General features: G+C 48.6%; 1 protein-coding gene across 1 annotated transcript in view; it reads left to right on the plus strand.

The window, feature by feature from the left end:
• Positions 1-26,209, plus strand: part of LOC137437055 (hepatocyte growth factor-like protein) — a 173,184-nt gene that overhangs the window by 37,134 nt on the left and 109,841 nt on the right. The window contains exons 7-8 of the mRNA XM_068131392.2: positions 24,684-24,808; positions 25,117-25,282. Coding sequence (XP_067987493.2) covers positions 24,684-24,808; positions 25,117-25,282 — 291 coding nt within the window. The remainder of the gene's footprint in view (positions 1-24,683; positions 24,809-25,116; positions 25,283-26,209) is intronic.

A 26,209-nucleotide genomic window follows, 5' to 3' on the forward strand; every position in this document is an offset into this window, starting at 1 on the left:
TTGTCTTTACCTTGGGAAGAGAACATGGCGGAGGTGCACGAGAGAAAGAGACGAAAGTACAGTGAGCTGGAGGCAGAGTGTCGGGAGAAGGGTTGGCGAGTTTCATGTCAGCCATTTGAGGTGGGGTGTAGAGGGTATATTGGCGATTCCTTTTCTGCATTTCTTGCTCGGCTTGGAGTGTGTGGGACAGAAAGAAGGAGAATGTGTGACAAAGTTGCCCATATTTCCTTGAAAGGCTCACTTTGGATATGGAGGACGTTTATGGAGGCACGTCAAACGGTGTAGGTTGAGGTTGTGGGTGGTGGTTCATTTCAGTCTCAAGGGGCAGTGACTGAGCACGGAAGATAAATGGAGATGTGTGAATGGTGTGTGTGTGTGTGTGTGTGTGTGTGTGTGTGTGTGTGTGTGTGTGTGTGTGTGTGTGTGTTACAGGAGTGGGTGTAGTTTTATAAAAATGTAACAATGTAAATATTATGTAATATAAAAATGTAATATGGATATAAAAAATGTCACCAAACTCAACATTTCATTCCCGGAGGTGGACGGAGGTTATTTTTTTTACCACTGTTTGTCTGTGTTTGTTTGTGAGCAGCATATCTCAGAGTTATGAATGGATTTCGATGAAACTTTGTGGACAGGTTGGGTGTGTGACAAGGACGAAATGATTCGATTTTGGTTTGGATCCGGATCATGATCTGCCAATCTGGCCTATCAATGGGTTATAAAATGTAAACTGTTTGGCCTGGCGGAGGCATTATGGTCCATATTCGGTCGTGCATCCACACCAAGGCTGCAACGGAGTATCATTCTAGTTAATGCACCATATCTTTTAAGAGTGACATCAAAAGAGTTGTCTGAGCTGCAACATCATCATATAATTGAGATTAACTTCGGAAAATGCAGCAGAAACATTTCACAACTTGGTTAACATCTTCAAGAGAATGATTAGTGTGTGTAGTGTTCAATGATGACAGAATGTTGCATTTCATCAATCTGAGCATATCAATGAATAAGAAGAGGAACAATTTGACCTCTCATCATACGCACCATGGACGTGGAGACGACGGTGTGATGGTCAAGATCACTTAATCTTGTCACTTTTAATTTCAGTCCACTTTTATCCAAACGCAATCGAAGAGTTTATTCTTCACTTCCATGCGTAATGCATACACCCTTCAGTATCCAAAATGACATTAATGAAGTTGACAGATGATGCATGTAACGACGTTGGAGCATAATTGTACGTATCAAGGCTTGGTCGGTCATGCCAGTTATTGTTTCACAGATCTATTGTTTGAGAGGGACGCCATCCTCGTTGAAGTGGTTGAAATAATGAGACTGTAAGGAAAGTGATGAGCCCAGAGAAAATGATTTGGCGTGGTTAAATATATATAAGACTGTCTGCCTATAATACTGCTTGTCGTCAGCCATATATGTGTGTGTCAGTGTTATCAATGACCACGTATATAAACGTATACAATACGTATATAAATTATAATATAAACCATAATATAAACAATAATATGTATATCAAATAAACTATTAATTCATAATGTCTAATTATAATAATATAAACTATAATACATATATAATATAAACTATTGAAGGAGCTGGGGCTCCCACGTCGATCGGAAGAATGGACGCGACAAAAAGCTGGAATTCATCCGAGTTGCTTTAATCAAACCAAACACTCAGGCACTCTGAAAAGCCCGTTTATCGGGCAGCAATATATATACATATTATCCCGGAGCGTTTGCCCAGGAAAGGCGAGAGGGGGCGTGGCCCAGCGTCCTGGCTGCGGCCTGGCAAGTTGAGGGCGAGCCTGCCCGGGCGTCCTGGACGAGCCCGGCATGGTGATCGCTCCGCGTCCTTGATAGGTGCAAGGCGATTGTGAAAACCCAGCGGTAGCCGCTACACACGTCCCCCCAGAATCGACTTGCACCGGCAGGGTCAATTTGAGGGGGGTCCTGATGACCCGGCCGAAGCGACCCCTGGCGGGTCGTGGGAGGGGGTCCGGTGTGGTGGTGGGCGGTCGAGTGGGGGGCACCGTGGACGGGGGGCGGCCTCGCCGCGGCGGAAGGGCCACCCGTGGTGGGTGGTCGACGTCCACGTGCGCCGGCTTGAGGCGGTCCACCGCAATCCGGTCCGACCTGCCGCCGATGTCGATGACGAACGACTTGTCGTCCCGTCGCAGCACCCGGAAGGGCCCGTCGTACGGCGGCCGGAGTGGCCCCCGATGTGCGTCGTGAAGCACAAAAACATACTCCGCTGTGCGAAGTGCTGGGGGGACGTAGGACTGGGGGTCACCGTGGTGGGATGTTGGCACGGGGGCAAACCGTCGGGCGGCCTCCTGGAGGTCCGAGCGCTGGTGAGCTGCGGACCAGGGACTGGTAGCATCGGGCACGAATTCGCCCGGGACGCGTAGCGCCTGGCCATAGACAAGCTCGGCGGTGGATGCCTGGAGGTCCTCCTTGGGGGCCGTGCGGAGGCCCAAAAGGACCCACGGCAGCCGGTCGGCCCAACCGCCGTCTTGAAGGCCGGCCATTAGCGCGGCCTTCATGGAGCGGTGGAATCGCTCGCACAACCCGTTTGCTTGGGGGTGGTAGGCCGTAGTACGGTGGAGCTTGACCCCCAGGTTGCGGGCGACCGCGCCCCACAGCTCGGAGGTGAACTGTGGTCCGCAGTCTGACGAGATGTCCGCCGGTGCGCCGAAGCGGGTGACCCAGGTGGTGATGAAAGCCTGCGCCACGTCGGCGGTGGTGGTGGAGACGAGGGGAACGGCCTCCGGCCACCTGGTGGTCCTGTCCACCATGGTGAGCAGGTGTGTGAACCCCCGTGACGGGGGGAGGGGGTCCACCAGATCCACGTTGACGTGGTCGAAACGTCGTTCGGGCACGGTGAAAGGTGCCAGCGGGGCCTGGGTGTGTCGGTGGACCTTGGCCCGTTGGCAGGCCGTGCAGGTGCTGGTCCAATCGCGGACGTCCCGACGAAGGCCGTGCCAGACGAATTGCGCCGACACCAGCTTCTGGGAAGCTTTCCGGCCCGGGTGGGAAAGGCCGTGGAGGGAGGCGAAGATGCGGCGTTGCCAGGTGATGGGCACGATGGGGCGACGCTGGCCTTGGGAGACGTCGCAGAGCAGGACAGTGTCCGCGAAGGGGATGTCGGCCAGGCGGAGGCCCGTGTCCGCCGCCCGGAGGGCTTGCACCGTGGTGTCGGTGGTTTGGTCCGCCGCCATAAGCGCAAAGTCCACGCCCAGGTGGACCGCGTTCACGCTGGCCCAGGAAAGACAGTCGGCCACGGCGTTGTTTTTGCCGGCGACGTGCCGGATGTCCGTGGTAAACTCCGACACGGCGGAGAGGTGGCGCTGTTGGCGGGCCGACCACGGCTCCGTGACCTTGGCCATGGCGTAAACCAACGGCTTGTGGTCGACGAACGCCGTGAAAGGTCGGCCCTCCAGGAGGTGGCGGAAATGGCGGACGGCCAGGTGTAGACCGAGGAGCTCCCGGTCAAACGTGCTGTATTTGAGCTCGTTCGGCCAGAGCTGCCGGCTGAAAAAAGCAAGTGGCTGCCAAACCCCGTTCACCCATTGCTCATGTACGGCGCCCACCGCGTAGTCGGAGGCATCCGTGGTGAGGGCGATGGGAGCGTTGAGCACCGGGTGAGCGAGCAGTGTTGCGTCGGCGAGGGCCCGCTTTGAGCTTTGGAAGGCCGCATCCATTGCTGCGGACCAGGCGATGTCGTGCTTGGCCGGCTTGCCCCGGAGGGCTTCGTAGAGGGGCCGCATGAGTTGAGCAGCGCGGGGCACGAAGCGGTGATAAAAATTCACCATTCCCAGGAATTCCTGCAGGGCCTTTATGGTGCGGGGACGCGGGAACGTGGTGATGGCCTCGACCTTGGTTGGCAGCGGCACGGCCCCGTTCTTGGTGATGTGGTGGCCCAAAAAATCAACGGCCGTCGTGCCGAAGTGGCATTTGACCGGGTTGACGATGAGGCCGTGCTCTCTGAGGCGCCCGAACAGTGTTCGGAGGTGGAGGAGGTGCTCGGCCCGGGGCGTGCTGGCGACGAGGATGTCGTCCAGGTAAATGAAAAGGAACGGCAGGTCACGCAGCACGCCGTCCATCAAGCGCTGGAACGCCTGAGCCGCGTTCTTGAGACCAAACGGCATCCGCAAGAATTCGAATAAGCCAAACGGCGTGATGACTGCCGTTTTAGGGACGTCGGCCGCCCTGACAGGTACCTGGTGATATCCCCGTATGAGATCAATTTTCGAAAAAATGACCCGTCCCGCCAGACGGGCGGAGAAGTCTTGGATATGCGGGATCGGGTACCTGTCGGGGGTGGTAGCGTCATTGCGACGGCGGTAGTCGCCACACGGGCGCCATCCACCCCCCGGCTTTGGCACGATGTGCAGTGGCGAGGCCCACGCGCTATCGGAGCGCCGCACGATGCCGAGGTGCTCCAACGCGTCGAATTCGGCCTTCGCCACGGCGAGCTTAGCTGGGTCGAGGCGGCGGGCCCTGGCGTAGACCGGCGGGCCCGTGGTTGGTATGTGGTGCTCGATCCCATGCCGTACTGCGACGGCCGAAAACGTCGGCCGCGTGAGGGCCGGGAACTCCGTGAGCAGGCGAGCAAACTCGTTCGCCGCCGGGACGGCGCATGCCAGCTCGGTCGGCGCGGAGCTGCTCAATGTGCATACCAGGGAGCTGAAGGTTTCGGCGTTGATTAAACGACGCCGTTGGACGTCCACCAGCAGTCCGTGTGCGCAGAGGAAGTCGGCGCCTAGCAGAGCCATGGGCACGTTTGCGGTTACAAACGTCCAAGCAAAGCGTTGGCCGCCGAAGCAGAGGGTGACGTTGCGCGGGCCGAAGGTGCGGATGGTCGATCCGTTGGCCGCAACCAAGGAGGGGCCGCAAACCGCGGATTGCCTGTCCTGGCAATCCTGGTGATATCCCCGTATGAGATCAATTTTCGAAAAAATGGTATGGTATGACGGGTATGACGGGTATGACGCTCAGTTGGGCGCCGGTGTCGCACAGGAAGCGCCGTCCGGACGCTTTATCCGTGATGAACAGTAAGTTGCCCGTGTGGCCGGCGCTCATGGCTGGTAATGAACGCCGGCCCGGCCGTTTCCCGGCCTGCCGAAGGTGCACGGGGGTCGGCATGTCCGGGCCTTCTGTCCGAACCTGGCATGATAGTAACACCACGCTTGGTCAGGTGGAGGCCCCGGTCGTCGTGCTGGAGGTGGTCGGCTCGGTGTAGCGGCCGCCAATTCCGTCGGCAGTTCGGTCATCGACCGTGCCGGGTGCTCGGGCGCCATGGGTGTTGCGTCGGACGGCGGTGGGTCCCATGTCGCCGCTGCGATGCGCTGTCCTGCGGCGGAGATCTTGTCGGCTTCTCTGGCAAGGGCCCGGGGATCTGTGATCGTCGTGCTTGCCAGGGCGAGGCGTACCTGGTTAGGCAGCTGACGGAGGAACAGCTCCCGGAACAGGAATGCCGGAGAGTGCTCGCCGAGCAGTGAAAGCATGTAGTCCATTCGCTCGGAAGGGCGCGTGTCGCCGAGCTCGGGCAGGTCGAGCAGGCGCCGTGCGCGTTCCGCCGATGCGAGGGCGAAAGCGTCGAGGAGAAGCTTCTTAATCGCGCCGTATTTGTCAGCGGCTGGCGGGCTCTCGAGGAGGCTCAGGGCGCGGGCCGCGGTGGCCGAACCGAGCGCTGCTACCACATGGTGGAAGCGGGTGTCGTCGGCCGTGATGCCTCGCAGGGCGAACAGGGAATCCGCCTGTGCGAACCAAACCGCCGCGTGAGCCTCCCAGAAGGTAGGCAGTTTAAGGGCGACTGCCGTGTCCATGTCGGTAGGTCACCAATGAAGGAGCTGGGGCTCCCACGTCGATCGGAAGAATGGACGCGACAAAAAGCTGGAATTCATCCGAGTTGCTTTTTTTTTTTTTTTTTTTTTTTTTGTATACAAGATCGAGGCTCGTGAAAGAGCGAACATTAATCACACAGAAAGACAAACCGACACATAAAACATATAACATCGGGAGCGGTAGACAAGATGGGGAGAGAGGGGGAAGGACACAAACACAACATTTGAGAGCAGGGACCGAGAGACATGGAGACATCGAGAGATCTGAGAGAGGGTGAGGGCTTTGGGGGGGGGGGCATGGGAAGGGGGCGGTGGGAGAGGTATAAAACATATGGACACTGCCAGGACTTCCAGGAAAGAAGTTGGAATTTCAAACAAGGTGGATCTGGGGTGAATTAGCGGGGGTAGAAAAGATCAAGGTTTTGGATGGGGGAAGATAAGAGATGGTGGTGAACAGCTGTTTTAAAGACCTGGAGGGAGGAGTGGGATTGAAGGGAGTGAGGGAGTTTGTTCCAGAGGCGGGAGAAAAGAGGAATGAAAGAGTGAAGGTGAGCAGAGAGCCGAGATTTCGGCAGTTTAACCATCAGAGGGTTGCTGGCAGATCTTGTGCGACCTGTAGGAATATTTGGGGGACAGAGCACAGAGAGAGCTGGGGGTGCAAGGCCGGAGAGGAGTCGGTAGAAGACAGAAAGACCACCTACCTGCCTGCGGTGAGTGAGTGAAAGGCCCTCAGAGATAGCTTCATCGCGGGAGATTCCAATAATTCTGAAAGCTTTGGTTTCAACAGCGTGAAGCTGAACTAGGTGTGAGGCAGGAGCACCGGCCCATAGGGGAGAACAGTATTCCATTGAGCTGCGGATGAAAGCCTTGTATGTGGTGAGGAGCTCAGGTGTGCCGAGGAAGGACTTCGCACGACGGAGGATGCCCAGTCGGCGACTGGCTTTGGAGGCCAGCTTGGAAATGTGGTTTTCCCAAGAAAGATCATGGCAGATAATGAGACCCAAAATCTTGAGCGACAGAACTTCTTGGAGAGGATTGTTGAGAAAGTAGATGGGAGGGTTGTCCAGTCGATCTTTTCGGAGAGACATAGTAAGAGTGTGAGATTTGTCAGGATTGAAAGACATGTTCCACTTGTTTGACCAGTCTGTGATTTTGTCCAGGTCTTCAGAGAGTGAGGAGGCAGCAGACTGCCGATCTGAGGGAAGAGGAATGGAGCGGCAGAGAGTGGAGTCATCAGCAAAGAGATAGAGAGGATTTTCGAGAGAGTCAGAGAGATCATTGATGAAGACCAGAAAAAGCACGGGGCCCAGAACACTGCCTTGGGGAAGTCCAGCCTGAACAGGAAGAGGAGATGAGAGAAACCCATTCAGGGCCACACGTTGACGACGACTAGAGGGGAAGTCCGCCAGCCATGCGTGGAGATTTCCATGGATACCAAAGGAGGAGAGTTTGGTGAGCAGAGCGGGGTGCCAGACCGTGTCGAAGGCACGTGATATGTCGAGGGAGACAGCTCTAATTTCCTGTTTGGCATTGAGGACCTCCATCCATTGTTGAGACAGCAGAAGCAGCATGTCCAGAGTAGAGTGACCTGGTCTGAAACTAAATTGATGATCAGAGATCAAGCCATTGGAGAAGAGGAAAGATTTCATATCCGAAGCAATGATGGATTCCATGACTTTGCTGATAATTGGGAGAAGGCTGATTGGTCTGTAGTTGCTAGGATCTGTTTTTGCACCTTTTTTGTGCAAAGCGGTGATGTTGGCTGATTTCCAAGCAGATGGCAGTTGACCTTGAGCAAAAGAGAGGGTGAAGAGAACAGAGAGAGGGTGAGATAGAGCAGCAGAGCAGGATTTTAGGACCCGTGGGCTGATGCCGTCGGGTCCAGTTGCAGAATCAGAGTCGAGGGTTGACAGAAACTTTTCCACCTTGTCAGGAGGAAAGGACACGGAGTCCAGGAGCAGCAGGGTACGACTGGGTATGGTGGGTACAGAGAGGGATGGGTTTGGGACACAAGATTTAGAGGCAAACACAGAGTTGAGGCATTCAGCTTTTTCACGTGCGGAGTCAGCTGTGTAGCCGTTTGAGGTAAGGGAGGGGATGGAGGGGGAACAAACACCAGAAACGGATTTGACCAGACGCCACCAGGATTTGGAAGAGGGAAACAGATAAGAGAGTTCGGTCTTGAGAACGGAGAGATATTGTTTCCTGGCTCTCCTGAGGGTGGACACACACTTGTTTCGGGCTTTGTGAAAGGAAATGAGATTTCCTTCCATTGGATTTGCTTTCCAGGAGACGAAGGCAAGTTGTTTCTGGGCAACAGCCTCACCACAAGATTCCGTGTACCATGGACGGGAGGAAGGGTATGACAACTGAAGACGAGATGGGATAAATCTGTGCATGAGAGAGAGCAATTTACTTTGGAAGAATTCCCAGGATGAGTTGATGTCAGAGGTGGTAGAGATGGGAGACCAGTCCAGATGATTGATGGCTGCTTGAAGACCGTGCCAGTTGGCCTGAGTGAAATGCCAGACTCGTCGACGCTGAGCAGGCTCCCTGAGGATGGTCAGAGAGATGTCCACTTTAACAAGGACATGATCAGATGATCCGATCGGAGCAGAAGAAGAGCAGCAGACATTTTCAGGGAAGTTAGTCATAACCAAGTCCAGAAGAGAAGATGTTCCGTTGACTGAGATCCGGGTCGGGAAATTGACAGATTGTGTCAGTCCCAGTGAGTCGCAGAAGTCCTTTGCTGAGGAGCCATGGCTGGTGAGAGAGGTACCCACACCCAGCCAACTGGCATGATGACAGTTGAAATCACCACATATGAGGAAGAGAGAGTTGGGATGAGTAGATAGAAGTTGGTCCATATCATCAGACAGCGAGATGTAGATGGAGTCATCACTGTTTGGTGGACGGTACAACACACATATGAACAAGAGGTGGGAGCGAAGGGGAAGCCGTAGCCAGAGGTATTCCTGGGGGTGAGGTGGAGAGAGTGCAGTGCAGGGCGATTGAGGAAGAGAGTTTTTGATAAAGATAGCAACCCCGCCTCCAGGACGAGGCTCAGGTCTATCATACCGGAGGAGGGAGTAGCCCGGGAGAGATACTATGGAATCAGAGACATCATAAAGGAGGAAAGTTTCTGTTAAGCAGATCACGTCTGGTTTGACAGCAGCAACCTGTATGGAGAGATCAGTTAAGTTTGAACGAAGGCCCCGGATGTTTGAGGTCCATACCGTTAATGAAGAGGAAGGGGGAGCATCAGATACAGAACAGGGGGGAGGAGGGGTAGGGTAAGATGTGGAAGAGGTGGAAGAGGTAGGGAGAGCTGTTGAAGGTGTGTCAGAGATTTCAGAATAGCTCGGAGAAAGGGAAGGATGGGGCGGACAAAAGGTTTGATGGTGATTGGGTGAGCCACAATGAGGTGTTATTTGAGGAGGGGGAAGAGCGAGGCAGAAGGTTGGGGGAGATGGAGGTGAGAGTTTGAAGGGGGAAGAAGCGGGGAGGACGCTTTGAGGAGGGGGAGTTGAAGGGGGGAAATTGAGAAGCAATGAGGGTGGGGAGATTTGAAGGGGAGGGGTGAGGGGGGAGTTTGGGAGGGAAGGGACAAGGTGAGGGATTTGAAAGGGATGGGATATGGGGGAGATTTGGAGGGGAGGGGTGAGGCAGGAGTCTAGGAGGGGAGGGGCGAGGGGGCGTCTTGGCGGGGAGGGGTGAGGGGGTAGTTTAGGAGGGAGGGGGCAAGGGGGGAGATTTGAAAGGGATGGGTGATGGGGAAGATTTGGAGGGGAGGGGTGATGGGGAAGATTTGGAGGGGAGGGGTTATGGGGAAGATTTGGAGGGGAGGGGTGAGATTGGATTTTTGAAAGTGTACGATTTATGGGAAACGAACATTTATTGGAAAATGAGTTTCTTGTGACCTTCGAGTTAAAAATAAGTTTAAGGACGCTGGATGGAGGATGGAGTGCAGGAGAGTTTAGGGAATGTAGAAAAAAGGCACTATAGGAGATGGATATTTTTTTTGGGATGAATTGATTAGGTGAGCAAGTTGAAAGCAGCCTTTTAAAGAAGAAGAAGAAAAAGGTGTTATAAAATATGACGGAATACATAACTTGAGGGGAAAGTGTAAACATTGAAGGTTAATGAGTGAAAACTATCTGGGGAAATGGGGGAGAAACACGTGGTCGAAGAACGAACGAACGAATAAGAATGAATAAACGAATGAGAACAGAGAAGGAAATGTTTTTTTTGTTTGTTTTTTTTGTTTTTTTTGAGTTGAGATTTACACAAGGAAGTAGGCTATGGGTGAAAAGACTGGGAATACAGAGAACGAAAGTTATTGGATCACAAACGACGGACCGCTGAGAGAAAAACAAAGCCTCAAGGTTGTACAGTGCACACTGTACAAGGCCTCAAGACACGACATGAATTAACACGATTTTCAATACAGGTATGAAAGATTTGCACCGAAAAATCTTCGTCGGGACACAATATACGTACAACACCATAAATAAATACAGTTTTAACGAAAATACAAATGGGAACAATCACTTAACTTCGATTTCAAATCGTTCGCGACGCGGCAAAGGCCTTGTAGTGGGGTTCCCACCATGAACAAATTTTCATTTTCACTTCAAGTTTTTGAAAAAGTTTAGTTTTTGGTACCAGGTCGAAGCTTAGGGTCTAAGTAACAATTTTGGTCCGAGTGGACAAAGATCACATGGAGTCTTCATACATTCCCGCCATTTTCCAAGATGGCCACCATCAAAATCTAATACTGACAATATCTCGGAAACTAATCAACCTAGAAACATGAATTTGGTGTCTATACCTAGGTTTTCATGGTCAAGGAATCAAATAAAACCATTTCTGACTACATCAGAGTATTTATTTGTCCCGAATGGTAAAATTCAAGATGGCCGCCACCAAAATCCTATATCGGCTATACTTCCAAAACCACTAAACCTTCAGTCATGCTGTTGGTGTCCATGCCTAGAATTTTATGGCCAGGGAAGCAAACAGTTATGTCTCTAAATCAGTAGGTGTATCTCTGTTCCCCAAAAGTAGAAAAATAACCATGGCAATTAGGATCTCACATTTATCCTTTGTGATCATGGAATCAGCTTAGGTTGTTTGCTGGAATATCTGTGCAGTACACGAACTCATTAGCACATTTTCTAGTCGCATTATATATCTGTTGATATATCAGTATGTATCCAAATATCTAAATACAATAGCCATTGTGTTATATAAGTCAGCACACATGAATACATTTTGTATATTTGGAAATCGGTTTGGATAATTCATATGTATGTGCAACTGCTTCTGCTGAATCCCTACTTGTCAGATTTTTGTGTTATGTTATGTCCATGTATACTTGATTATGCTTGGTTATTATATACTTACATGTATTTTCTTTTCGTTCCAGGCTAGTGTGATGGCTGAGACAACGAACTGTGAGTTGTGTGTCCTCTGCCAAGAAAAAACAAACGAAGAACTTGTCTGTCCTCTTGACAACCCAGTTGGTGTACGTAGGGCGGAGGCATACAAAGATATTATCAGCCTTGTAAATCAATTCCGAGATGTTGATGCTGCACCTCACCCAAACTTGGAACTTCCAGATGAAGGATCTATGCAAGCAAATCGAGCATCCTGGCACAAAACATGTCGTCAGTTGTACAAGGCATCAGCACTTGACCGGGCAAAAACACGTTCTTCCAAAGGCTTGCCACCTCTACGAAAACGACCAAGAAGATCTAGCACAGAAACTAATCGAAATTTATGTCTCTTCTGTAATAAAGAAACGAGTAAAGATGACCATTCATTCCAAAAAGTTTCCCTCACCGAGAACATCCATGACAAAGCAGTTTCATTGGGAGAGGATCGCATTGTAGCACGGCTTGCAGAAGGAGATCTGGTAGCTATTGAAGCTAACTATCATCGATATTGCTACACTAAATTCAACCGTCGGCATTATGAAATGCTAATCAGTACAAAACAAGGTCAAGTCACCCAAGACACTGAAATCACAGTAGAAAATGAGCTACTACAATTCGTCAGTGAAGAAATTGCTGGAGGACGTAGAATCTTTGCTCTCCAAGATTTGACAGATATGATGACGGAAAGGTTGGGACAGCATGAGATTCGTAAGACAGTGAACTGCACACGCCTGAAAGAGAGAGTACTTGAACACTTCCCACATCTGACAGAAGAAAAAGGGATCCGAAATCGAGTATTCCTTGTTTGCTCAGAGACAGCTCGAAAAATCATCTCCAGCGCGAGCCAGACACCAGAGGAAGAATCACGTACCTTACTGTTGGCAGCATCAATTCTACCTAAAGCAGTTTTGGATCATGATACTGCTTTCAATTTCAAGGGGTCATTTCCTGAAGGTTGTGAGGAATCTGCTGTTCCAACAAAGCTGAAATATTTCTTTCGTCAACTGCTTACTGGTCCTAAATCATCTCCTATGCAAGACAATTCCAGGACAGTTCTCTCCATGAGTCAACTAACCATGTTGAACATCACTTCTCTTCCTGCAAACTGGAGATGTGAGCCTCCTCTTGCAGTGTTTTTGGCCTTAAAACTGCATTCCCAAACAAGGAGCAAGAAACTGGTACAACTGCTACATCAGTATTGCCTTAGCGTGTCATATAAGAGAGTGCTTACCATTGAAGTTGGATATGCACAAGCTACTGCTGAAAGAGCACATGCCAACGCTGATATAGTCTGTCCTAGCAACCTTCGTCAGCAGATTTTTACGGTTGCAGCCCTTGACAATCTAGATCACAATCCTACGTCCAGAACAGCCACATCCTCATTTCATGGAACAGGTATCTCCATGTTTCAGTTTCCTTCAGTAGAAAACCCAGGGCTGGACCAAGAACCTATAGAAATCGACTTCCATCGACGAGCATCAAGCACCAAGGGACCAATGCTGCCTCCTCTGTACACGTTTGTTCCACCTATGAGCCGGAATCTTGTCACCCAACCTCCTGTGAAAGACGTGCAGCCACAGTCCATGGCGTCATTTGACAAGGAGGAACACCATGAAAAGGCCTGGATGAAAATGGTGCAGGAAAATATGCAAATGGAATTTGAAAGTGAAACTGTTCCTCCAATTATGTGGTCGGCATATCATGTTTCTCGATCGGATGCTGTGGGATCAACAGAGAAATGTATTGAAGCCATGCTACCACTATTCCGTGATAAAGCAGCTACACCAAAAATGATTCGACATGGAATGGACCTGGTCAAGAAAACAACCGAGTTCCTCAACCCACAGCAAATCCCAATCATGGCAGTGGACCAGCCACTCTTTGATATTGCCAAGAAAATGCAATGGACCTTTCCTGAACTCTTTGGAGAAGATACGTTTCTGGTGATGTTGGGAGGGCTCCGCATCGAAATGGCTTTGTGGGCGACTATGGGAGATTTCCTACGAGGGTCTGGATGGCCTGAAGCCTTTGCAGAGGCTGGCATTGCCTTGACAGTAGCTGCAGCGACATCTTACTTGAGAGCAAATGATCCAATGAGAACACGGTATGCTCACCAGATTACTGTTGTGGTGCTCGATAGTCTACTGAAACGAGCCTATGAGGACGGCGGAAGTGAAATGACCTTCGACGACTGGGTCTCTGTAGCTTGCAAAGAGAAACCAACAGTGCAGTTCTGGTTACTCATTCACAAGTACGAACAGCTCATCTTCATGTTTATTAGATCACACAGAGAGCGAAAGTTCAAACTTATGGTGGCTACTCTGCAAAACCTTGTGCTTCTGTTCTTTGCACTTGATCACCAGAATTATGCAAGGTGGGTTCCCGTATTCATCAGAGACCTTGAAAGTCTTCCATCTAGCATCCAAGAGGAGTTTGAAGCAGGTCACTGGGCAATAAGTCGAAGCAATCATCGTTACTCTTCCATTCCGATTGATCAAGCACACGAGCAGGCCAACAAACGGGTGAAAGGGGTTGGGGGAGTGATCGGGATCACAGAGAACCCTGAGATGCTAGAACGCTGGATTGCAACTGGTCCAGAAATTAGCCGTGTTCTAGAGCAATTCACTGATGTAGATGACGACGAAGATCAAGAGCTCCCTCATCACGAGGAAGGAAGTACATCCCAGCACCGATTTAGGCGTCATGTCACAAATCTCATGGATGTGCTGCAAAGCAGAGGGAATCCCTTTGAAGAGAGTAGTGCAGAACTAGTTACATTAGACAATAAAGTGTGTGTTGACAAGTCTGCCGCCACATCGGTCCGTGTCTTAGAATCTAGAGGACAAGAGCAGTATGACCACTTTCGGAAGAATGTGCTGGACTCAAATGATGTACCTCTGGCAGCTCCGATCAAGAAAAACAACTTGCTGCTGTTCCATGAGGAGAAAACTCGAAAAAAGACAGCACTTCAGAAGAAGGTGCAGCACTTCAAACAACATACAGAGCTGTATGGACAAGCATTCATTATGGTTGATAGCCGGGGTGGAAATTTGGAGGAATTTTTCCGTCACGAATCCTCCTCATCACCAGATGCACTGGCTTCTGATGGGTCCATCAACTCTTGCACCAAGTCAGATTTATTGGCGTGCATTATGGAAGCAAGTGCAAGTACCGGACTATCCGCGGATGAGGAGCTCGTCGCACCAGATGATTATGGGGTCATCGTTATTGATGGTGGTGCACTGATCCACTCTCTTCCTGGCACAACTGTCCAAGGCAAAACATTTGATGAATATTTCACCAAAGTATTCTGCCCAAGAATCCAGCATGAGTTGAAAAGAGCAGCGAGAGTGGATATTGTATGGGATCAGTATCGCACAATGTCAATCAAAGCGACCACAAGAGAAAAGCGAGGAACAGGCACACGACAGCGAGTATCTGGTTCTGCCAAAGTGCCTGGAAACTGGCAAAACTTTTTGGCTAATGCCGAAAATAAAAAAGAGCTCTTCTCATCTATCTATAATTCCATTAATCTCTGTGTGTATGTGTGTTTGTATGTGTGTTTGTATGTGTGTATGTTTGTCTGTGACCGCTGTTTCTCGACAACTACCGGTCCGATATACTTGAAACTTGCCAGGTATATTGCTGGGGACCCGAGGATGTGCCTTTTCAAGGTTTCATATTAATCGGACAAGTAGTTACCGAGCTATGGCGATTTCTTTACCAAACACTGCAAGCCGTTCGCTTTGGACCAAACCATTGCATGTAAATAGAGGGGGGGGTTCTGTGGTCGTTGCGAATGGACCAAACCATTCATGTAAATAGAGGGGGGGGGGGGTTCTGTGGTCGTTACTGCCACGTGGTTTCAAAGTTTTTTTGTTGTTGTTGTTGTTTGCACGCATGTTTTTTTTGCACCCACGTACGGGCACGCCCTAGGATGTTTACACACACACACCCCTACACAAATTTTTTTTTTTTTTTTTTTTTGGCAAGGAACGGGCACCCACGTACGGGCACGTCCTAGCTTATATATAGTACGGGCATGCCCTAGTTCCTGTCAACAAGCATTGTGCAAACACCATTCCAAGATGGCAAACAGGTTTATATCACTTCTGGTGACCAAGTCCTCAATGCAGGGAATGGACCGCCCATGGGACGATGTAATCATGAGGAGGCAGACACTCGTGTCCTGGTACATCTTCTTCATGCCCTCCAATATTCATCACTGGGAATGGTCTATACTGGCGACACAGACGTTGTCGTATTACTTCTGTGTAACTTCCACCACATCAAGGCGGTGAATCCGGAGTCAGATATCTGGATTTCTTTCAAAGCAGGAAAGACAGTCAAAATGATCTCCCTCAACAACATTGCCTCAAGTTTGGGTGTGACAACATGTAAAGCCTTGGCTCTCTTTCATGCATTCACTGGATCAGACAGCACGTCAGCTTTCAAATTCAAGGGCAAGCGATACTGCTTCAAGCGGAAAGATGAGGTTCCACCCCTCTTGAGTGAGTTTGCGACAATTGCTAGCACCCCGTTTCTTACATCGCCAGAGTTGAGGGAAGTGGTGAGTCACTTTGTTTGCAAAATGTACTCCAACGAACCTATCACTGATGACACCAACGTTGACCTTGTTCGAATGAGGGTTTTCTGTCACAGGACTAGGGATGTGGAAAGAATACCCCCTACAAGTGATGCGCTGGACCAACATCTCAAAAGGAGTGTCTTCCAGGCGAGCATCTGGACTACAGCGCACGAGCCACTGGCACTAGTCCCAAGCCCAAGCAATCATGGATGGATGGAAAAAGATGGCCAACTGGTTCCCATCTGGACCACGTTGCCCCTTGCCAGGGATGTGTTTGATCTAGACGTAAAATGCGCGTGCACAAAACCTTGCTCGTCATGCAAGTGCAAAAAAGCTGACTTGAAGTGCTCACGTTTATGCAAGTGCACATGTCCCAACTAAATGACCATGATGGTTGTGAGAATGAGTAATGATTTTTTAGTTGCACTTACCTAATCAATCAAATATCACTAAGAACAATGAAAATAGAATGTTCGGTTTATATTCATGGTATTTTATAGAATTTACGTTCGTATGTGCTTAATTGTTAACATGCATAATTCTGCTAAATTCTGCTATAACGTTTGTTGTGTAATTTACCATTTCGGGACAAATAAATACTCTGATGTAGTCAGAAATGGTTTTATTGGATTCCTTGACCATGAAAACCTAGGTATAGACACCAAATTCATGTTTCTAGGTTGATTAGTTTCCGAGATATTGTCAGTATTAGATTTTGATGGCGGCCATCTTGGAAAATGGCGGGAATGTATGAAGACTCCATGTGATCTTTGTCCACTCGGACCAAAATTCTTACTTAGACCCTAAGCTTCAAAATGGTACCAAAAATCAAACTTTTTCAAAAACTTGAAGTGACTGATGCCCCAGGCCCCCCCCCTATTGCTCGCGACACGGCAAACAGACGATCAATTTATGAAAGATAAACACCGAGAAACAACCAAAGTTGCACACAATAACTTCACACACCGAAAGATAAATACAGTTTCGACAAAATACAATTGTGAACAGACTTAACTTCGAAAAACGTGGAGACCGTGTGGAGCTTCGAAAATCCCTCCCACCGTCTCCGAGATCTCGCGAGATCTTTAATCAAACCAAACACTCAGGCACTCTGAAAAGCCCGTTTATCGGGCAGCAATATATATACAAATTATCCCGGAGCGCTTGCCCAGGAAAGGCGAGAGGGGGCGTGGCCCAGCGTCCTGGCTGCGGCCTGGCAAGTTGAGGGCGAGCCTGCCCGGGCATGCCCGGGCGTCCCGACCGAGGCCTGGCAAGTTGAGCGCGGGCCTGCCCGGGCGTCCTGGACGAGCCCGGCATGGTGATCGCTCCGCGTCCTTGATAGGTGCAAGGCGATTGTGAAAACCCAGCGGTAGCCGCTACACTATAATACATATATAATATAAACTACAATCTATAATTGCTTCCGCTTCCGGTCCGGTATGAAGAGGACGCAGGCGTCACATGCTCGCCGCTTCTTCGACCGGGCCACTGTCAGTTGCTTTCTTTTTTGGTGGTCGTGCGGATTTTTTGGCCATTGAGTCGGCCCTCTGCATAGCCCCGGCTCTGCTCCCTGCTTCGCCTGCCCGGCTCCTTCGCCTGCTCGCTGTTTCCTCGGGCGCGCTCTCGTGGGTTGTGACCATCGCAGCGGTTTGGTGGCGGTTTCCCGCCGTGATCTAGATTTGTAGCGGCGGCGGTCGATTGCCGCTGCATTTGCCGCTTTGCCGTGATCAACCTTGGCCTCGTGATCGTCTCTTTGCTCCTGCCTGCCCTCTGCTTGGTCCCGGCTCGGCTCCTGGCTTCACCTACCTGGCTCCTTCGTTTCCTCAGGCCCGCTCTCGTGGGTTGGGACCATTGTTTCACCTCCTCAACCTTGGCCTCGTCGTCTCTCCGCTCCTGCCTGGCATGGCTCTGCGGTACTCCGCCGCAAGGCTCCTTCTGCTCAATACCCGCTCCACCCCATCATGCATCTCTGCTATCAAATCAAATGGACTCCTCCGACGACCCAGGTACATTCACCGCGGCTCCGGTCGTAAGTTTGTTTATTTGCAATCAGGTCACTCCATCCCCGTCCTCTGGTCGGCTCAGCGCACTCTCACTCTTCGTCCCAGCGCACCTGGTCACAGCAACGCACACGATCGCACCTCCTGCCTACGAACCCTGGCTAAATCACCTGAATTCATCCCTGCTGTTCGAAACAACATCAAGCTCACCCTGTTCAACACCTGGTCCCTCAACAACAAATGCCTCATCCTGAACGAATACATCCTGGATAACAAACTGGACTTTCTCTGTCTCACCGAAACCTGGCAACAACCTCTGGACTACTACACACTCAACCTCACCACACCCAATGGATATTCCTACGTCAATAAACCACGCTCGGAGGGCCGAGGTGGTGGAATTGCCGTTATCCACCGTCAAGACATCAAGACCAACCTCATCTCCATCTCATCTGCTCCATCATTTGAACACCTGGCTTTTAAACTCTCTGGTCGCACGCAGTCAGTCATGGCTGTCGTCTACCGCCCTCCCAAACCACACCCATCATTCCTGTCTGACTTCTCCTACTTTCTGACCCAGCTATGTTCCCTCTCCCCCTCAATCCTCCTCCTTGGTGATTTCAATATCCACATGGACTCCACTGACTCCACAATAACCACTGACTTCACTGATTTACTCACCTGCTTTAACCTCACTCAACATGTCGACTTTCCTACCCATATCCGTGGTCACATTTTGGACCTTGTCTGCTCCACTGGATTAAATTTGCACCATCTCTCTGGCTCCGACCTCACCCTCTCTGACCACATAGCCATCACTCTGACCATCAACATCCCCGCCCCAACACCAAGGCATTATCGCACTATCAACTTCCGTAAGCTAAACGCTCTTTCACCTACCTCATTCTCATCCACCCTCTCTGAAAAAATGTCCACTTCTCCCTTCATTGACCTCCACACCCCTTCCGACCTCACTGACTACTACAACCACATTCTCTCCTCCTGCCTTGACCAGCTTGCGCCTGTAAAATCCAAAACAGTTTCTTTCACCCATTCTGCTCCCTGGTTTACCCCTGAACTCCGCCTGATGAAAACTCGTGCTCGCCAACTTGAAAGACTCCGCAATAAAACGGGTCTCACAGTTCACTCCCAAGCCTACAAGGACCACCTACAACACTACAAAGATACCCTCTCCCACGCCCGCTCCGCCTACTACTCTCAAATTATCCACTCTGGCTCCAGAAACCCAAAAGCACTCTTCTCGACAATAAACAAACTCCTCCGCCCCCTGAACACCACCACCCAGTCATTCACAGTAGACAACTGCATCTCCTTCCTCTCTTTCTTCCAACGCAAAATTGACAACATCTACAACAGCCTGACCACCGCCGCACCCGCTCCCCCTCCAACCACCTGCCCCCCCCCCCCTTGTCCTGCCATCCCCTGTCTCGGTTCTCCCCAATCTCCCCTACTGACCTCTCTGAACTCCTCATAGGAATGAAAACTGCCACCTGCACTCTTGACCCCATCCCCTCCAGCTTTGTCAAGGCCTCCCTCCCTGCTCTCTCTCCACTTATCATTGCAACAATAAACTCCTCCCTGTCTACAGGCATCGTCCCACCTTCCCTCAAAATTGCTGCTGTTACCCCCATTCTAAAAAAACCTGGTCTAAACCCTGACACCCTAAACAACTTCAGACCCATCTCCAACCTACCCTTTCTGTCAAAAGTTTTGGAACGCGCTGTAGCCACTCAACTCAAACATCATCTCTCTGCCAATAACCTGTATGAAACATTCCAATCCGGATTCCGCTCCAACCACAGTACTGAAACTGCTCTCCTCAAAATCACCAACGACCTTCTCCTCTCCTCTGACGCTGGCAACCTCAACATTCTCGTCCTCCTCGACCTCAGCGCTGCCTTTGACACCATCGATCACACCATCCTCCTCACCCGACTTGAATCCACCTTTAACGTTACCGGCACTGCCCTCTCTTGGATTAAATCATACCTCTCTGACAGACGCCAGTTCATCTCCATCAATAACTGCAAATCCCCCACTGCTCCCCTCCCCCAAGGTGTCCCCCAAGGTTCAGTTCTTGGCCCCCTCCTCTTCATCCTTTACCTGTCCCCCCTCGGTCACTTAATCCGCCGTCATGGTCTCCAATTCCACTGCTTCGCCGATGACATCCAGCTTTTCATCTCCACCAAGTCCGTCTCCACCGACACCCACTCTAGCCTGACAAACTGCATCACTGAAATAAAATCCTGGCTTCAAATCAACTTCCTTAAGCTTAACTGTGATAAATCTGAAATAATCGTCATTGGCCCAAAAACGCTCACAAAATCCACCCATAACTTTGCCCTCAACATCGACGGTATCCCAGTATCCACCTCCCCTCACATCCGGAATCTTGGCGTCATCTTTGACCAAACCCTTTCCTTCGACAAATACACTAAACAGATCACAAAGTCAGCCTTCTTTCACCTGAAAAACATTACCCGTCTCCGCTCATCCCTCTCCTCCACGGCTGCAGAAACCCTCATCCACGCCTTCATCACCTCCCGTCTGGACTACTGCAATAGCCTCCTCTATGGTTCACCCTCAAAAATCACCAATAAACTCCAATACATTCAGAACTCCGCTGCCTGTCTACTCACCCATTCCCGGACCCGTGACCACATCACCCCCGTCCTTTACAAGCTTCACTGGCTCCCCATCCCCCAGAGAATCCAGTACAAAATCCTCCTCTTGACATACAAAGCCCTCCATAACCTGGCCCCATCCTACCTGGCTGACCTCCTCTCCAGACACACTCCCACCCGCAACCTCCGCTCTGCTGGTACCAACCTCCTGACCCCCTCCATCCGGATCAAATTCAGATCCTGGGGGGACAGGGCCTTCTCCATCGCTGCTCCCACCCTCTGGAACTCACTACCTCACACCATCAGAGACTCCTCCTCACTCACCACATTCAAAACATCACTAAAGACCCACCTGTTCAACACTGCATTCAACATTCAACCCACAGCATTTAACCCCTGACTATCTCTTCTCCTTCTCCCTCCTTTTGCTTTAAATATTTCCCTATTGATTCTTGTCTTTTTGCAATTGTTGTTTTCATGTATTGTTATGCATTATGTTTTCCACTCTGTCAAAGCGCCTTTGGGCTTCTGGAAAAGCGCTATACAAAATAAATGAATTATTATTATTATTATTATTATTATTATTATTATTATTATAATATAAACTATAAAATGTATACAATAGAAACTATAAACGAATAATATATAATTATAATAATATAAACTATAATATATAATTTAATATAATATATAATATAATAATATATAATATAATAATACATATAAGTAATAATAAAATAATAATATAAAATAATAAAAGATATAAAATTTATAATAATAAAATAAATAATAATATAATATATAATAATATATTATAATGTAATGCTATAATTTATAATAATATAAACTATAAACTACAATATAAACTATAATACATATATAACTAAAATACGTACTGTATATTATATAACTATAATAATATGTACAGTACTGCATTGCATTATTTAATGTAGAATACTCTAATGAAAGTCAATTGTACAAGACAGACAAATTGATTACGTCACAATATAAATAACCATATAATGCTTGTTTTGCCTAAAACTGTCGATTCGTCCAACCTTTCGACGGAGTTTTGGTCACTCGACTTGGTGATGCTAGTTTGTGTTATCGCAGTTTGTTTGTGTTATTCATGTTAACCTTCCTACCTTTTACCTGTCCTCCTATATTACTCACATTTATCCATCTTAACGTACACAAACCTTTTCCTCGATATCTACTCACAGTCTTTCCTTCCATTGATCTGGCTCACTCTTTCTACCAATAAACCCAACTAATTGGTTGCATTTGTTGTTTGCACATACAAATAACACTGAGCTAACCATGTAATTTAACTGACAGCATAACTTAAAGGGTCTAGTCTTGGTTCATTTTCCCAACCACCTATAAACTGATGTCCTGGTGCTTCGCATTGTATCAATGTGTGTGCCATAATTCAGAGGAGACATGAAGCCAGCTTGACTATTTGCTATTATTCACTTGTGGATGTTTAGCATTACACATTACCTACAAAAAAGAGTAAGACATTGTGTGTTGATACATCAGCCAAATTATAAATTTCTGTCGATGTTGTTGAGGACTGCTGTGGCACCACCTTATGATGGAGTAGGCTGACAGGATGGCCAAGATTCTAGAGGTACGCACACTTGCCTCGACGTTGTGTAGCCTGAGTTTGAATCCCGACCCAGCTGTAAACTGCCATCCTGGTGTTTTACAGGCACGATGATTCATCAATGTGTGTGCCGTTGTCCCTCATATGGACATTAACCCTATCGGACCCGTTCATTTCGATCCTGTAGCCACACAATGGAAAAAGTCGACAGCGGGTCCGATAGGGTTAAACGGACGTCCCGTCTGCCAGCATTCGTTGATGAACATTAAAGATCCCAAACTCCAATACATTCAGAACTCCGCTGCCCGTCTACTCACCCATTCCCGGACCTGTGACCACATCACCCCCGTCCTTTACAAGCTTCACTGGCTCCCCATCTCCCAGCCAGAGAATCCAGTACAAAATCCTCCTCTTGACCTACAAAGCTCTCCATAACCTGGCCCCATCCTACCTGGCTGACCTCCTCTCCAGACACACTCCCACCCGCAACCTCCGCTCTGCTGGTACCAACCTCCTGACCCCCCCCCCCCATCCGGACCAAATTTAGATCCTGGGGGGACAGGGCCTTCTCCATCGCTGCTCCCACCCTCTGGAACTCACTACCTCACACCATCAGAGACTCCTCCTCACTCACCACATTCAAAACATCACTCAAGACCAACCTGTTCAACACTGCATTCAACATTTAACCCACAGAATCTAACCGCTGACTATCTCCTCTCCTTCTCCCTCCTTTGTGCTTTGAATATTTTCCCTATTGATTCTTCTTTTTTTGAAATTGTTTTTATGTTTTGCTATGTGTGTAAAAGTGGCAAATCTCTTGTAAAATGTGTGTAAAAGTGGCAAATATATTGTACAATGTGTGTAAAAGTGGCAAATAGATTGTAAAATGTGTGTAAAAGTGGCAAATCTCTTGTAAAATGTGTGTGAAAGTGGCAAATATATTGTAAAATGTGTGTAAAAGTGGCAAATATATTGTAAAATGTGTGTAAAAGTGGCAAATATATTGAAAATGTGTGTAAAAGTGGCAAATATCATGTAAAATGTGTGTAAAAGTGGCAAATCTCTTGTAAAATGTGTGTAAAAGTGGCAAATATATTGAAAATGTGTGTAAAAGTGGCAAATATCTTGTCCCTGGTGTTGGGCTAGCGGCTAGGGTGCCGGCTTAGGATCCTAGGATCCTGGGTTCTGAATCCCGGTCAATCGCTGAATTAACGCCAGGGGGGTTGACTCAGCCTGTCATCCTTCCGAGGTCGGCAAATTGAGTACCAGTTCACTGGTAATTCCCTGCTTGTCGTTAAAGGCGGCAAAAAGGGTTGGCGTCAGGAAGGGCATCCGGCCGTAAAACATTGCTTCAAAAAGGGGACCGAAAAACAACAACAACCACAGTTCCCGAAAAAGGCCAACCCCTGCTTGCGGGGAAAAATGGCCTCTAAAGGTGGTTTTATGCATTATGTTTTGCACTCTGTCAAAGCGTCTTTGGGCTTCCTGAAAAGCGCTATATAAAATAAATGCATTATTATTATTATTATTATAGTGTCCTTCACGAAGAGTAGGCGAGCTGTCGCCGGCACCATAAATAAATTCCTACGCTAACCTGGTGTTGGCTTAGCAGTTAGGGTGCAGGCTTGGGATCCTAGGATCCTGGGTTCGAATCCCGATCGATCGCTGAATTAACGCCAGGGGGGTTAACTCAGCCTGTCATCCTTCCGAGGTCGGCAAATTGAGTACCAGCTTGCTGGATGAATTATCCCGGTGTGTACCCTGATTTAGAATAGGTACACCGTATCCCTGCGCATCGTAAGAGGCGACTAAGGGTTGGCGCCAGGAAGGGCATCCGGCCATAAAAATAAAAAAAATTGCCTCAAACAGGGATTGTTATGGGGCCCGCAACGCTAACCCCCACTGTAGCGGGGAAAATGGCCTTAAAACGATCATTCATATATTCATTAATTTGCCTACCAGCAGAGGGCACCACATCAGTGACACAGCCACGCCCTTGGTCAATGATGCTACTCCACACCATTATTGTGCTGCATACGAATGAAGAAGGATTGAATAGTGAGTTGTCTATGGTACCTTTGCAGCTCTAGAAGAGTTCACATTCAGTTAAAGATGCCGTAAGGCCCAACAAAGGGTGTTCAGGAGTCATGAGCAATCATCGCATTCACTGGACCGGAATTTAATTATTAATTTACGTCACTGCTTGCATCATCACTGGGGCGTGGCTTCGCCATTGGAACGGTGTCCCAAAACAACAAGGCAATCATTGGGAATTTGCCCAGGGTGTGGTGATAATTGTCAACTCTTTATCAAAAGATACCACGAGATCTTTAACATGCACCGGCAAATGCGAATAGGCCTACACGGGACCCCAGGTCCGACACCTTGGCGGGAAGAGGTATAGTAACTATAACAACAACCATGACATCATATGCTTTCTTAGACAATACAGTAAGTAATACTCTGTGATGTGATAAATGTATCAGTGAATCACAGTGCCATTTACATTCATCCTTTACATCACGTTTCCGGTGCAGGAACCCAGATAAAGACCTTCTGGATAACTTCTGCCGTAACCCCAACAACCTCCTTCGGCCCTGGTGCTACGTTGATGACGATGATGAAAACTGGGAGTATTGCAATATTGCCAAATGCCAAACTGGTAGGTTTTTATTATTCATATATTTTGGTAATTTGCATCACTTCCTGGCTATCATTATGAATCTCTTGCCAAAATGGCTTCCCTTGTGGTGCCCATTTTTACTTCCACTCGGTGTTTTTAAATCTTTCTATATTATTGACTGTACTGTACTGATCTTCGTGTGACATTGTCATCTTGAAATACTTCGTTTATTCTTCCATTTTAAGCCTTCCTCGGATGTTTTGCTTAAAATCCTGGTTCTGAATATGCATTCCCAGGTGAGTGTGCCTCAGACCCCATGTGAAATCATTCACGATGACCATTTGCAGCCCCGTCCGGAAGACTCGGCACCTCTGGGGGTCGACACTGCCAGGAGGGTAGTGGAGAGAACTACCGTGGAACCGTGGCAGTGACTGCGGCTGGTATTCCATGTCAGCCTTGGAGTTCTCAAAGCCCTCACTCACATTCCTTCAATCCAGAACAATATAGCTGCAAGTACGACTGTGTGTGTGTGTTCGTGTGTTATCTCTACTCGCACACCTGTGGGAGCGGCAGGGGGAGTCGTGTCATTATCCTTATTATTGTTTCCAATTATTATTACTATTATTCATGTTAGATCAGGTTGTTGAAAAGATCAGACTGGGCCTCACCATTCTAAATTCCCTATAATTAAATTTACTTCCATGAGTGTGTCCGAGGGTGAGGGGGGTGGTGTTACGACCTAGCCCTTGGGTCGAGGGCTTGGAGTACAGCCTATTGCTCCGGAGGTCCTAATTGACATACTCCAGGTCAATACGTTCCCTGTTGGTGGGTCGTGCCATTTAAGCAGCCAGATATGACCGAGCGAGATTATCCGAGTGCTAATCACAACCGTTTTTTTAAAATGATCAACAGGTTTTTCACTCCAAATTTACCACCAACCCAATTTACCACCAACAGGTCATAGTTGAATATTTAGAGGGGAAGTTGGACGATGGGGGTTGAATATATCCCATCCCTAGTTTTTGTTACCCACTGATAGGCCAGATATGGATCCGGACCTGAACCAAAATCTAATTGGCTTGTTCGTGTCACCTACCCAACTCATCCAGCTACTTTTATCATTATTCGTCCAAAACGTTTTGAAATATCATCCTATATATCGTTTTTGGCCCTATCTCTCAATGATGACTGTACACATTGTTGGTTCAAAAATATGGGTGTAGCAATATGGGTGTAGTTTGATCTCCTTACTGTAAACATTAGGATGTTGATTGAGAATATCATCTAAGAACAAATTATTGACATTTATTTTAACACAATTAACACATGTGACACCCATATACTGCAGTGTCCTTAACAAATACTCTTTAATTTTTACTTTCAGGAAATATGACTTGTCCAAACAGTTATATGTACCGAGTTTCCAGAACCATGTACCAC

Source organism: Myxine glutinosa, chromosome 11 (genome assembly GCF_964187855.1).
Source record: "Myxine glutinosa chromosome 11, kmMyxGlut1.1, whole genome shotgun sequence".
NCBI lineage: Eukaryota > Metazoa > Chordata > Myxini > Myxiniformes > Myxinidae > Myxine > Myxine glutinosa.